Below are 14772 nucleotides of genomic sequence, written 5' to 3'. Positions count from 1 at the left end.
AAGTCAGGACTATATTAATCTTCAGACTAATGTTCTCATGAGACCTTTGCCAGTACAAGTCATAATTTGATCAGCTTTATCCTAACAGAGTACTATTTGGAGTATTTAAGCTTTCACAAACAATGATAATGCTCTATTTTTTTTATCAGAGTACTTATTTTAGTCTATTTTAATACATGAGAATTTCCTATGTATCTCTACTACCTTGAATTCAAACAATGCCTATGGTACTGCTTATATTGTTATTGTTGTTTCATATGGCATATACACAGAAGTCTGTGTTAAAATCCCAGCAGCTCTTCAAAAAATCAAATTAAAGGAATTTGGGTTAATACAATAACTGATACTTTAGGAACATCAGCTGAGATTTGTAAAGGCTCCAAGGCTGGTGAAGTGCTTCCCACTCAGAATATATCAGTGTAATCTGGCCAACTTTACATACCTTATGCTTTTTTCTTTTTTTTTTTGAAAATATCTGAAAGTTTAATGAAATCAGTATCTTTGATGATTAGCAAATTGTGAAGAAAGATGATATTTTATGGCAAACATCTATATAAAGACACGCTGATTATTCAAATCACTGGTTTTAAAGAGGAATGGATTTGCAGATTAAAGTCACAATATAATGAGTAATGATGAGTACAAAAAGACATTCCTAAAATGAATAACTTGTTTGGTATAAATTGTCCTGTCTTTGCAACGTGCTCTTAAAATTCAATCTGTAAATTACATCATTATAATCTTTGTTAGGTATTAAGGTCACTTGTACTAGCAATCACTTAGCTAAATAAACAAACCAGAACTTGTGTTAGACACAAAATTGGTTTGGGTTTTAATCTCCATAAAGTAAAGGAAACTATTTGGAAGATTTCAGGGGTAGGAAGGGGTGGATTCATTGCAGAACAGTATCCATTTTAATGTTATTTAACCTAACTGCCTAAATATTTATAGATCAGAACACAGTCCAATACAATGTAATTAGCATTAAATCTCTCAGTAGTCAAAAACAATGCTAACTCTACTTCTCATTAAAAGCTTATATATTTTAATTGTACTTAGTACACTTGCTGTTTGCGTCAAAACATTTTCATAAGCTATTTGCAGAACATAGAGTAATCCAGTATAAACATTAATTTAAAAACTACCGGATGGCTATTCTTCTTTGTTGTTATAACAAATAGAGAGGAAATCTTGGACCTACTATGGAAACATGGTACATTTTTAACTAAAAAAAGATAAAAATAAATAAAGTCATGAAGCCATCTGCTTGTTTTATGCTAGTGTACTGACAATACATGAAATCCCAAGTTAACACTGATATGGGTATTAGAAGAATGGCTATTAACTTTCTTTATTTGAGGTAAATTTCCCAGATAGTTCAATGAGGTCTTCCACAGAGTAAGGAGTGCTAAATACGCCAGCAAATGGATACTCAACCCAGTTCTGTAAGCAAGCCAGAAAACCTCCCTGTGACTTCAATAGACCCTGAATCAAGCCTTCAGATCTCAGCTATTATACATTTTCTGCATCTTTTCAATGAGCAATGATGGGCCTCTGTTCTGGAAGCTAAACATATCTTTGTATTTTCTCTCACAAAAGATCAGAACCCCATAAGCACCATCTGGACTGCTGCTTTGTGTGTTTGTACTTTATGCAGATACAGTCTTCAAACACAGACTGCAAAAATCCTATTGTAGTTTATGCAGCAGACAGTGGCTGGGATCCTTATCCAGAAGTCCTTTGAAGTCAAAAGGAGCTGCACCAGGCCCTCACTATGCTTTGCATAACAAAATCATTGAACATATTTGAACCAGTTAATACATATCATAATTTCAAAGTTATTGCCTCATGTTAGCTTTCTTGCACAGGCTCTTACCTCCAAGGCATGCACCCATGGCCAATGAGAAGATTAATGGCTTCATAGGCAAGTTAACATCAGGATCTTTACTCAGGTTGAGAAGCACAGGAATCTATGGTTTAAGAAAAGAAGAGAGTGAAATTTAGGAGACATTACCCAACCATCAGTACATTATAAATAAAACCAATTTAAGTGAAAAACTGAAAACACAAGTAAGTCTAAAGTATAACTGTTTTTCAATGAGCATCTTTGCATAATCTTGTTTTCTGCTCAGTTTTTCCCACTAATTGTGCTGGTCCTGCAGTCCAAGAGAAGTTATTGGCAATGTCAAGCCAACCCTGACAAGGTTGACTGCTTACAAAACCAGAGATCCCTTAGGGTTGTGATTGCCTCCCATAGGAGCCTTCTATTTCAACTGGGAGCTGACAGTGACTATAAGCAATTCCCCCTCCACTTCCCATAACCTGAAGGACAGATGTATCTCTTCTTCCTGGAAAAAGCTGTGAGAGATGTCCAGACCTCGACCTGGATGTATATCATGCATCAATAACTAAAATATTCCTGAGTTCTTTTTATAATTAAACGTGTCTGATCTGTTAGGGAGACACTGAGAGAGAAGATCAATGCAGCAGGCTTCTGAATTCACAAGCAGAGCTGAGTTATTCTGCTTTTTACTCTAATATTACATTTACCAGAAAATGTATATTTTGTTCTCCTGCAAAATATTTGCAAATTTTTATTAATTTCATTTAATATTTTTAGCAAATAAATTATTTAAAAAAAGACACACAACTTGTAAGTCAAATGAGGTTTGTAAGGAAACATAAAAGATTTCATTAGGCAACTGGTGTAGAGCCAAGAAGTACAGCAGGCAAGCTTTCTAGTAGCACCAAATCTTAGTCAGGAGCAACCTTCAAAGCTAAGCAACTTGAGCTTTGATTGGGAAAAACTGTTTATACTTCCACTTTATTGTATAACTGCTTCGTTTGAAAGAAAGGCCTAATCACTACCTGTAGAGAAAGGGTTGTTAGCTAGGTGAGAGTTGATAATGCTATTGATCTGCTTTTAACGTGTGCAGAGGTCTGTTGGATCAAAGGACAGAGAAAGAATAAGCAAACTTGGAGCACTAAGAAACCAAGCGGCAAGGGATATACGCAAATAACTGTGATTTGCCTAAAATTGAATGCTTTCTCAGAATTCGGGATTTTCAGTAGTGATTAGAGTTATGACTTTTAATCCTCTGATTTGTCATTTGGACGTATTTCAAAGGTCCCCCTCAAGGGCTATGATCTCAGAGATGGAGCAGCCACTTCCTGAAAAATGTTCTCAATTTGATGACTGAGTAATGCTCCCCTTTACTGACTGGATCAATATATCGGCTTTATGAAGAATTGCAATCCTTTCCTTCTCCCTCTCTCCTGCCATTGGTCCTAATCATTCCTCTTAAATCCTCTAATTGGTTAACATAGATAAGGTAATGTTTAAGTAATTATTCCTGAACTGTACATTGCCTGAAGATGGGTACTTCTATTTCAGGCCTAAAGAAGAGTCAGCATGCCCAGTATCTTGTCTGTTGTTTTTGCTGGATTTTTTTTGTGTGTGTTTGTTTTTGTTGTTGTTTCCTTTTTTCATTAGATAGTCATGAAAAATTTCATTTCCCCCCATAAACTTTGTTTTTCTCAAACCACTGCTGCCAGAACATGATACACAATTCAAACTACAGTTATATTTATATGTTTCAACATAAAATGAAATAAATTTAAACAAAAATACTGAAATCCCAGAATAAGCCATCTTGCTCAACCTAAATAAAGCATTTCTTCCTGCTGTGTAATTTTGTAAGAACCAAAGTCAATTATTAGCTCCTTGGAATTATTCAGAAGTATCCTGTTGTACTACATTAACTCTCTTGTTGTAGGACACAACCCTGAACCATGCAGGCTAAAAACACTTTTTAAACCAGATGACCTTGTGCCATGCACTGCCCTGCAGAAATGGTGGATGTGCATTAAGATGACAATCCTATTTTCTTGCTTTTGAGGTCAATCCTAAAACTGGTGCCAGCAGGATCCTAAGTGCAGACCAAGTAGTGCTATTTTCACACCTCACTGATGAGAACTGTGTGGAAAGCAGAGCCCTATGGCCCTCCAGGGGACCTTCCCTATAAAAAGCACTGTGAAGGAAGTGAGAAGCAAGAAGCAGAATGTAGATCCCAGGCAGAAAGTCAATCAAGTAACTCTCCACTTAGTATTTGCAGCTAGATATGCACAATACTCCCATCAGAAAGTTTGGTTCTCTCTGTTTACTGAAGGAGCTCCACTCTGTGAGCTCTCAGTGACTCATAAATCCCTATTGACTGAAGACACTGAAACTATTTAGAAGAAAGTCTCTAATCAAAGGTTTGAAATTCACTCTATCTTCTTTAAAACACAAAGATGCATTGCAATGCATCAAGAGGAAGTGAAATTGTATAATGTGTTTGAATCAGTATTTCTAAATTTTTAAACCCAATAAAATATTTCAGGAGCGCAAATACAAACTTGACCCCACTGGTTTTACTGATATCTCCTTGACATAACATTGCTTCCCTTCCACTTGAATTCTTTTTAAAAATCTTCATATAAATTAATTATCTATGTTAAAATTATCATCAGTGATGTCATGCTCCTAAGTACATTAACAGGCAGCAGGCTAGATCAGTAATCTCTGCTCCCATAACTGTCTGCTTTTTCAGCAAGAGAAAAGTACTGAAACATGCATGCCTTAGGAATATATATTCATGTACAATTTGGGTGTTTTCCCTTATTTAAAGGAATTCATGTCTACCAAAGTATAGCAGTTATGGTTATAAAGGGAATGGAAGTTCTATAGATCTCCATCATATGCTTGAATTTAGATCTAGCATGCATGTAACCTCTGTAAAGAGATATTTCTAACAAGGAATGCCACAACATAAGTTTCAGTTTTAAATAATCAGATGAAAGATGAAAGCAAAACATTCAGTTAAATTTCTAGTGTTTCAGATAAAAAATATTTAGTTATCCACAGAGTGCACCAAGTTTTTGCAAACATTATGGAATATTCTGTATGGCAACTACACGTCACAAAGGCTCCAAAAGTCACTAGCATCACTTTTTTATATATAAAAGTAGGCGTAATACAAATAGTGTTCTCATTTCCATCCTAAGAACATTCATGACCCAAAAGCAATGAAGAATTAGGAAATTTGATCACCAGCAAGAGCTTTTAAATAGATATTGCAAAGCAATTAAAGCCAATAACATCTCTTAGTGCTTGAGCAATTGCCTTTTAAATAGACAAGGGTCATAAACAGGCTCAGTTACAAAGGGACCTACCTCTGTTTCCCATAAAATCACCTTAGACATATATTTTTTTTTCATATTCATTCATCCAATTACGCATTAGGCAACACTTTTGCACTACCAATACCTCAAACTTCAGCTTTATTTACTGTTATATTTAACCCGAGTGATAAAAAAAAATGCAGACTATGAAAGAGTTAGAAAAAAATACACAACATATACAAGAGCATCACAGCATCAAAAGCAGACCATGCTAGAATAGTTTGCAAGCTGGAACATAGCTTGCTGCAATACATATTGTACAAATACATTTGTCATATTGATTAATTTAATTGGAATGCAGACTTTTTCATAGTTTTGCTAAGTGCTGCCCCTCAAAAGACAGAAAAAAAAATAAATAAAGCTTTAAAACCTCATGTTTCCATCATTATTCCCTCTTTAGATTACATAAACAGCATCCTTATCAATATTAGAATGAAAATCGTAATGTCTTTTCAGGAAGATAGCATTAATTTCTTATAGCCTTTATTTCAACAGTCTTACCAAGAGAAGTCTGTTTGATTAGTTGCTAGAAAAATTCCTAGCTTTTCTGGAAAACTTGATATTGAACCACATTTCACCCTCCATTACTGCTTGATTGGCAGAATTTAAATGAAATGAGTGACATAGCTCAACAGAGCAAAGCCAAATCAGCCCCCTCACCCATTCTATATGACTCACTATCTCATCTCACTATCTATATGACTTCAGCCTGGAGAAGAGAAGACTGAGGGGAGACCTCATCGTGGTCTACAGCTTCCTCACAAGGTGGGGCAAGCGCTGATCTCCTCTGTCTGGTGACCAGTGATAGGACCTGAGAAAATGGCTTGAAGCTGAGAAAGGGGTGGTTCAGGCTTTGTCTTAGGAAAAGGTTCTTCACCAAGAGGATGGTTGGGCACTGGAACAAGCTCCCCAGGGCAATGGTCACAGCACCGGGCCTGCTGGAGTTCAAAAAGTGTTTGCACAATGCTCTCAGACACATGGTCTGATTTTTTGGGTGGTCCTTTTGGGACCCAGGAGTTGGACTCGATGATCCTTGTGGATCTCTTCCAACTTGGGATATTCTGTGATTCTATGATTCTCTGTCTTCAAGTATTAAAACAGAAAAACACAACTATAAGAAATAATAAGTGTACCTGGAAAAAGGAGGGTGTCCTCAAAGACTTGATATAGAAAGGTACTAGTCATTAATCTCGATTGTATTCATGATATTTAATTTATTATTTAGAGAGAATAAAAGCTGATGCACAAACAACACAACTATTTAATGATGCTGGCACATTTGTCTATATAACTATCCTAGTCAAAATCAACCCTTGTGAAGAAAATGTTTGTTTATGATATACATTTTGGAAATACATAGGGTGTGTTACAAATATTAAAAGACCAAAAATGGAAATATATATATTATCATATTTCACACTGATTTTAATCTTGAATAGTTCTGAAAGCTTTCTAAAATTGAGTTGGGCTTTATTACTGTTATACTATTGTCCACCTTCCCTAGAAAATATACCATCTATCAACAACTAATAATATTAGGAATTAATTGAAATTCAAAATATATATTCTGCAGGACAGCATATTTCTTCTCATTCCTCTCTGCTCTTCAGCATCCTGAAAATTTAAGCAAGATTTAAGCAACCACAAATAAAGGAAGCTTAATTTTTACTTTAAATTAATGCTTTAGAAAATAGAAAACTGGAAGATTTTAGACTAGAATTGTATATGTAAATTACTACTAAGCTAAATTTTATAAAATACTGTCATTTTTCTCAACAGAGTCCTTGCATTTATATTGTGGTAGGCAATCCATTTTTTTGAAAGAGAATATTGGGGGTCAGAATTGAACATCTCAATTCTGTTTTTCAGAGGGGCTCTATTCAACCCCTCACAAGCCTTGTTCCTTCCAGTTTTGCTGCAATGAAAGTGGAACAGAGAGCCTCAAGCATTTTGCTTTCACATTTATTTTGATACATAAACTGTATTCTTTGGAAGCAAAAGTGTGACTGACCAGTTAACATTTTCACACCTTGCTGCCACAGACTCTTTTCCGTGACTCCTAAATACCAAAGAGAAAGTTGAATCAAGACCTTTATTCTACCCACCTATTTTTATGACAAAGCTTGCTCATGAGCGTGACATTTAACTAGTCAAGGAGATCAAGAAGTAAGAGCTCTTTTGAACCTTTGAAGACTGTCTTCTGCAGTACAAGCAGAGATGATGATTTAGCTTAACTATCTGAACCCTAGATACGTAGGGAGGAGACCGAAGAGGAGAGACACTGCTGCTCTGTCAGTGAGAGACGCCTCCTGGGGTGGCAGAAGACTCATAAGCAACAGCAGGGTAAGCCCCCTCAGCTACTTCTGCTTTCCAAAAATATTTGTAAAAGTAATCACACACACCCATCATGCAAGCAGGGTAACTTAGCCACTCATTCATGTTTTTCCCATATTTATGCAGCACAAGAGAAGTCATCAGGTCATATTGCCCATCTTGTCTATTTGTGCAACATGATGGTAAAGCAGCAATTTATATCTTTATTTTAGGAATTCGTTGCTGTTCTACAATACAGGGTTTCACAGCACACACTTTGCTAAGAACTGCATGTGGTAAAGATGTTTTCTATGAAAACTGCAGAGAATGTACATTAATAGAAAAAAAGCTATTTCTAGTTTCCCAAACTGTGGATGATTGGTCTGTCTCTGCAGACTGTGAGGGTACAGTCTTACACATTAATTGAGCATTGAAATGAAGAACACAGAAAACTCCAGTAGGGCAGAAGGGAAAGAAGATCCAAAAATAAAAGTGGCACTAAGAAACATGAGATACCGATGAAATATTCAGTAGTGAAAATGAAAAGACTCTGATAGTTTTAGAGGTAAGAAGTAGTTGGCCAAATTTATCTGATTTCTGACAAAGACCTGTCAAGACTATGTCACCTTGCCAGCCAGGTGGTTAATGGAAATTGCTTGTTACAATGTATTGAGGAAATAGTATTTAAACTCAGCTAAAACAAAGATTTACTATGGTTATATTTTTAGTTCCAGTAACAAAAGAAAAATATAAACAGATGGCTCTAGCATATGCAGCTGATAAAACATGTCAATTAAATTAAAGAGAGTGCTGGTAATAAAATCATGTCACCTAACATTCTAAGGGCAGAAATGCATGGCTATTTAAATGACAATAGTAGGAAAATACAGGTCTTAAAAATGAGTAAGACTACCTATTAAGGAATGTCATTGTGAGTTTAGTCTGTTCAAAAGGGAAGAAAAATATGAGCGGATTAATAGAATGACACAGAGCATCACTACGTGATTCACCACATTTGTTCTTCAGACAAAGAAAGCTGGATATCCAACATGAAAAAAAAAATAAAAACCCTCACCATTCTGGAACAAAAATGCATAAGACTTAATAACTAAGCTCCTGCTTTTTCAAGTCTTTATGCACAGACTATTTTGCGGGTTGTTTTTAAGCAATTCACAGATATGTTTACATCTAGTAGGTTTGTCACTGACAACATAGACCTTTGCATACAGAGTTCATGGAGTTTCCCATAAAGTACATATCAAATTCAAAATATTTTTCTACAGTAGATTTTTTAAATATTGACAAAAAATTACTGATTTTCATATGCGTGGGCAGCTATCACAGGTGCCAGGAATGTTTATGCAACTAAGTACAATAAACAGTCACCCAGATAAACATTTTAATTAGGGAGCTGGGTCTCCACTTTCCAATGCATTAGAAGTAGGGAAAAATCTTCTGGTTACAGTTCAGCAACTCAGTTTCAATCTCTTCATCTTGTTCTGGGGCAGTTCATGACCTTTGTATTCATGACAAATTATGTGAAACAATCAAATGGAATATGGTCTGAATACTGCTGCTTTATCTTTCTGTGGGTGCAAAGTTTTATTTTAGTTTAGCACTGAATTTCACCAAAACAGAAACAGTTAAGAGTAATCAAACTACAATGAGCTAAGTCACCTCAGATACTTGGTCCACTCTTTCAAGCACACAATTAACTTCCTAAAGCGTCCTTTCTAGTATGAAATCTTTCTCACCAACAACAAGGGGTTGGTGGGGAAAGTAAAGTTGAAAGGTAGAATGACAATGAAATGGCAAAGTTTATAAACCTGAAGGCAGCAAGGGAGGAGCACAGCAAGCTCACTACCCTGGACTTCAGGAGAGCAGACTTCAGCCTCTTCAGGGATCTGCTTGGTAGAGTACCATGGGACAAAGCCCTGGAGAGAAGAGGGGACCAAGAAAGCTGATTAATATTCAAGGATCACCTCCTCCAAGCTCAGGAGTGACGCATCCCAACACAGACGAAGTCAGGCAAAAACTCCAGGAGGCCTGCATGGATGAACAAGAAGTTCCTCAAACTCAAGCAGAAAAAAGGTGGAAGGGTGGTCAGAGCTCAGAACGTAGCAGAGGGTGGAAGAAAGGACAGGTAGCCTGGGAGAAATACAGAGAAATCATCTGAGCAGCCAGGGATCAGGTTAGGAAAGCTAAAGCCCTATTAGAGTTACATTTGTACAGGGACTTCAAGAGCAACAAGAAAGATTTCTATAGGTATGTCGGTGATAAAAGGAAGACTAGGGAAATTGTGGGCCCTCTCCAGAAGGAAAGAGGAGACCTGGTTACCTGGGACACAGAGAAGGCCAAGGTACTCAATGACTTATTTGCCTCAGTCTTCACCAACAAGTGTTCTAGACAAATAGCCCATGTCACAGAAGGCAAAGGTAGGGACTGGGAGAACGAAAATCCATCTACTGTAGGAGAAAATCAGGTCTGATCTAAGGAATCTAAGGTGCACAAGCCCATTGGACCAGAGAAGATGCATCTGCAGGTCCTGAGGGAACTGGTGGATGAAGTTTTTAAGTCAAAGTCCATCATGTTTGAGAAGTCATGGCAGTCCAGTGGAGTTCCAGCTGACTGGAAGAGGGGAAACATAACCCCATTTTTAAAAAGGGATAAAAGGAAAATGTTGGAAAATAAGGAGGTGACTGGTGACAGCCAACACGGTTTCACTAAGGGCAGATCATGCCTGACAAATCTGGTGGCCTTCAACAGTGGAGTTACAGCACTGGTGGATAAAGAAAGAGCAACTGATGCCATCTACCTGGATTTGTGCAAAGCATTTGACACTGTCCCCCATGATATCCTTGTCTCTAAATTGGAGACATGGGTTCAACGTATGGAACACTCACTAGGTAAGGAATTGGCTGAATGGTCACTCTCCAAGAGTTGCGGTCAACAGCTCAGTGTCCAAGTGGAGATCAGTGATGAGTGGTGTTCCTTGAGGGTCGGTATTGTGACCAGCGTTTTTTAACATCTTTGTCAGTGACATGGACAGTGGGATTGAGTGCACCCTCTGCAAGTTTGCCAGTTACACCAGGATGTGTAGTGGGGTCAACACACTGGAGAGAAGGGATGCCATCCAGAGGGATCTGCACAGGCTTGAGAGGTGGGCCTGTGCAAACCCAATGGAGTACAACAAGGCCAAGTGCAAGGTCCTGCATCTGGGCCGGGGCAATCCCAAGCACAAATACAGGCTGGGTGGAGAATGGATTGAGAGCCACCCTGAGGAGAAGGACCTGGGGGTGTTAATTAATGAGAAGCTTGACGTGAGCTGTCAGTGTGCTCTTGCAGCCCAGAAAGCCAATTGTATCCTGGGGTGCATCAAAACATTCATGACCAGCAGATCAAGGGAGGTGATTTTCCCCCCTTACATTGCAGACCCCACCTGGAGTACTGCATTCAGCTCTGGGGCACCCAATGTAGGAAGGACATGGACCTATTAGAGCATGTCCAGAGGAGGGCCACAAGGATAACCAGAGAGCTGGAGCACCTCTCCTACATAGACAGGCTGAGAGAGCTGGGGTCATTCAGTCTGGAGAAGACAAGGCCCTGGGGAGACCTTATAGCGGCCTTCCAGTACCTAAAGGGGGACTACAGGAAAGGTGGGGAGTATAGTGACAGGACAAGGAGTAATGGCTTTAAACTAAAAGAGGGTAGATTTGAATTACATATAAAGAAGAAATTCTTTACTATGAGGGTGATGAGGCACTGGAATAGGTTGCCCAGAGAGATTGTAGATGCCCAATCCCTGGAGGTGTTCAAGGCCAGGTTGGATGGGGTTTTGAGTAACATGGCCTAGTGGGAGGTGTCCTTGCCCATGGCAGGACAGGATGGAATTAGATGGTCTTTAAGGTCCCTTCCAATCCAAACCATTCTGTGATTCTATGATTCTATGATTCTATGATAAAATACTTGCCATGTTCTGAGCTCTGTACAGAATACAGTTTCACTACCTCTATATATGAATTCCACGCGGTATGACAATTTTGAAGGGGATGTTGGACCAGATTTACTATTGTCTAGAGCAAAGAAGAATTTGAACAATTTTGCACTGTTGCACTGAAAAGATAAGGTAAGATACATCAGGATAAGTTGCTTCAAATAATAAACTAATTCTGTTTCTACCTTTTAGGAATTTTTTTATAGAGCAGAATGCTGGAGAGGTGCTGAAAAATATCAACATGTTATAGATGCTTAAATACGTGAATATTTTGCACCTTACAACATTTCTATCTTAAAACAACTAAAAAAATTTTAGATTTTATTCTTAAGCTTGCAGATAATTTATTGTGCTTATGTTTTAGGATAAGCAAGAATCCTAACTTCTCTATCTAGATACTTAACAAGCCTTAAAATCCTTAATTTTCTTATAGGAAACAATTTTCGAAATCTGTTTTCATTACTTCAATTCATAAAACAGGTTATTTCCTTGAATTCTTAGTTGTGCTCTCTCAGATACATTCATGTTTTAATTAGTTATTTTCAGTAATGATCAACAGTTTCCGCATTTCACATCCTATTAAGGTAAGAAACAGACAGCTACAAAATTTAATACTGTGAAATTTGACACTTAAAATGGACCAGTCAACTTTATCCAGAATCAGACAAAATGAAAATTTTCATCTATGTATCCATTCATTAGCCATTCACAGTTTTTTCTTTTTTCTTTTTTCTATACACAAAACAAGTCATTATAAATCTAATTATCCCACTGTACAAACAAAAAAGCTGAAGTGAAAATCTGGACTGCCACACTTCAAAGTTTTTTGTTTGGTATTTTGTTTTTTACTGAAACAGCATCATATTTACAGACTCTCTGCATTTTTTTTCTCTTTTTGTTTAACACAATTATGCCCCTTAGAAGTCAAGCTGCAGGCCTTCTTACATGCTAGAGTGGAATTCCATAATTCTTCCATTTCTCAGGCACGTCTGTTGCCAAAACACTTTACGTAACATCCTCTATATTAGCAAGTAATGCATATAATAGGAGAAGGTCAGGAGACTGAAAGAGCTGGAGCTGAGACTATTCTCATCTACATTGCCTCCAGTCCAGGGGGGCTTTCTTTGAATTAGATATACAGTCTGAATTTACAGTATGGCACAGGACTAAATGCATCCTGTGGGTATATGGCTTCAAACTTTCTACAGGGAAAGTAACACATAAACACATCTGCGTCTATAAGGCCTTCTAAAAATCACCACACTATCTTTTAGTGTCTTACACAAATGATGTTAAGATGCCACTTCCCCATCACAGTCACCTCACATTGGAGACCCTTACTCCTGTCTGTTCTCATGCCATTTCTGAGTTGCTGTAGCCCATCTCACCTCTCTGCTCCAAGTTTAGACAGCACATGCTACACAGTGTTGTGAGGGGTGAGTGGAAGACCTCATCCAACAGCTGCAGAGGCAGTGTTGGGGACGTTTCATGGATGAACTGATGCTTTTCTCCTTGCACCTCCCCACCCATAAAGAAAAGCAGGTGTGTGACTTTTTGGGTGCCCTTGCCATTGCAATGGTTGTGTCCACAGTCAGCTAGAGGTTTGTAGCCAGAAGAGCTGAGACTGTAAGACTGTCATCCCTGGAATATAGAAAACAAGCACTGGATACACACCTTTTGAATACAGAAGAGATAGAGCTGGGGCCCTTAACTGTGAGCTGTCACCAAGCCTTTCACTGTCTTTGAATGGTATTTCAGGAATCTTTATCTATGTACAAGTCAAACAGGCTGTCACCCTGTAAGCCTGGTTTCCCCTTACACCTACTGCTCAGTAGCTAATCAGTTTGGGATGGGGAAATTTAGTACTGGAAGAGGTTTCTGACGCCATCCTCCAAATACTCTTTGCTTAGTCAGTCCACACAGCTGATATTTATGAAACCACACAGATATTATACAGATTTTTGGCATCTGTAGGTTCAAAAAATTGGAGGAATTTGATGGCCCCTCATTCCTACCCAATATAAGGTCCATTGAAGCTATGACTGCAAAATTCACAAGACCAATTACCCATTGTCTTGCAGATATATTTTTCACCACTGAAGGAGATTTATGGACCTCTTGGAGGGCTTCACTGGAGAGAGTCAATTTTTCTGTGTCTTTTATATTCCCTGTCATCTACCTGGACTTGTCATCTACCTGGAATTCTGTAAGGCCTTTGGCAAGGTCCCACATGATAACCTGGTCTCCAAATTGGACAGAGATGGATTTGATGGGTGGACCATTCAGTGGATAAGGAGTAGGCTTGAAGGTCACACCCAGAGAGTGGTGGTCAATGGCTCTATGTCCAAGTGGAGGCTGGTGACAAGTGGTGTACCTCAGGGGTCTGTCTTGGGACCGGAACTGTTTAATATCTTTATCAATGACATAGACAATGGGATTCAGTGCACCTTCAGCAAATTTATAAATGACACGAAGCTAAGTGGTGAGGTTGATACAACAGAAGAAAGGGATGCCTTCCAAAGGGACCTAGTCAAGTTTGAGAAGTGGGCCCATGTGAAACCAATGAGGTTCAACAAGTCAAAGTGCAAGGTGCTGCACCAGGGCAGGGGCAATCCCAGGGAGTAAAGACTGGGTGAAGAACTCATTGAGAGCAGCCCTGCAGAGAAGGACTTGGGGGTTCTGGTGGACAAAAGGCTTAACATGAGCCAGCAGTGCGTGCTTGCAGCCCAGAAGGCCAATTGCGTCCTGGGCTGCATCAAAAAAGGAGTGTCCAGCAGGTCAAGGGAGGTGATTGTGCCCCTCTACTCTGCCCACGTGAGGCCCCACTTGGAGTCCTGCATCCAGGTCTGGAGCTCCCAACATATGAAGGATGTTGATCTGTTAGAACAGGTCCAAAGGAGGGCCATGAATATGATCAGAGGGCTAGAGCACCTCTCCTATGAAGAATGGCTGAAAGAGCTGGGGCTGTTCAGCCTACAGAAGAGAAAGCTCCAAGGTGATCTCTTTGCAACATTTCAGGACTTAAAGGGGACTTATAAAAAAAAAAAGATGGAGAGTGACTCTTTGCTCTATCAAATAACAGGATGAGAGGGAAGGTTTTAAACTAAAAGAGGGGAGATTTAGATTTGTGGTTAGGAGGAAATTCTTCACTCAGAAAGTGGTGAGGCCCTGGAACAGGTTGCTCAGAGAAGCTGTGGGTGCCCCATCCCTGGAGGTGTTCAAGACCAGGTTGGATGAGGCCC

General features: G+C 38.7%; 1 protein-coding gene across 2 annotated transcripts in view; it reads right to left on the bottom strand.

Annotated features, from left to right (window-relative positions):
* OCA2 (OCA2 melanosomal transmembrane protein) overlaps nt 1–14772 on the bottom strand; it is a 205757-nt gene that overhangs the window by 51340 nt on the left and 139645 nt on the right. For both annotated transcript variants that reach the window (XM_013180616.3, XM_013180617.3), the window contains exon 22: nt 1877–1970. In XM_013180616.3, coding sequence (XP_013036070.1) covers nt 1877–1970 — 94 coding nt within the window. The remainder of the gene's footprint in view (nt 1–1876; nt 1971–14772) is intronic.

The sequence above is a fragment of the Anser cygnoides genome, chromosome 1, assembly GCF_040182565.1.
Source record: "Anser cygnoides isolate HZ-2024a breed goose chromosome 1, Taihu_goose_T2T_genome, whole genome shotgun sequence".
In the NCBI taxonomy this organism is placed as follows: domain Eukaryota; kingdom Metazoa; phylum Chordata; class Aves; order Anseriformes; family Anatidae; genus Anser; species Anser cygnoides.
The sequence above is the reverse complement of the archived record's forward strand: the minus strand, read 5'-3'. Positions and strand labels throughout refer to the sequence as shown.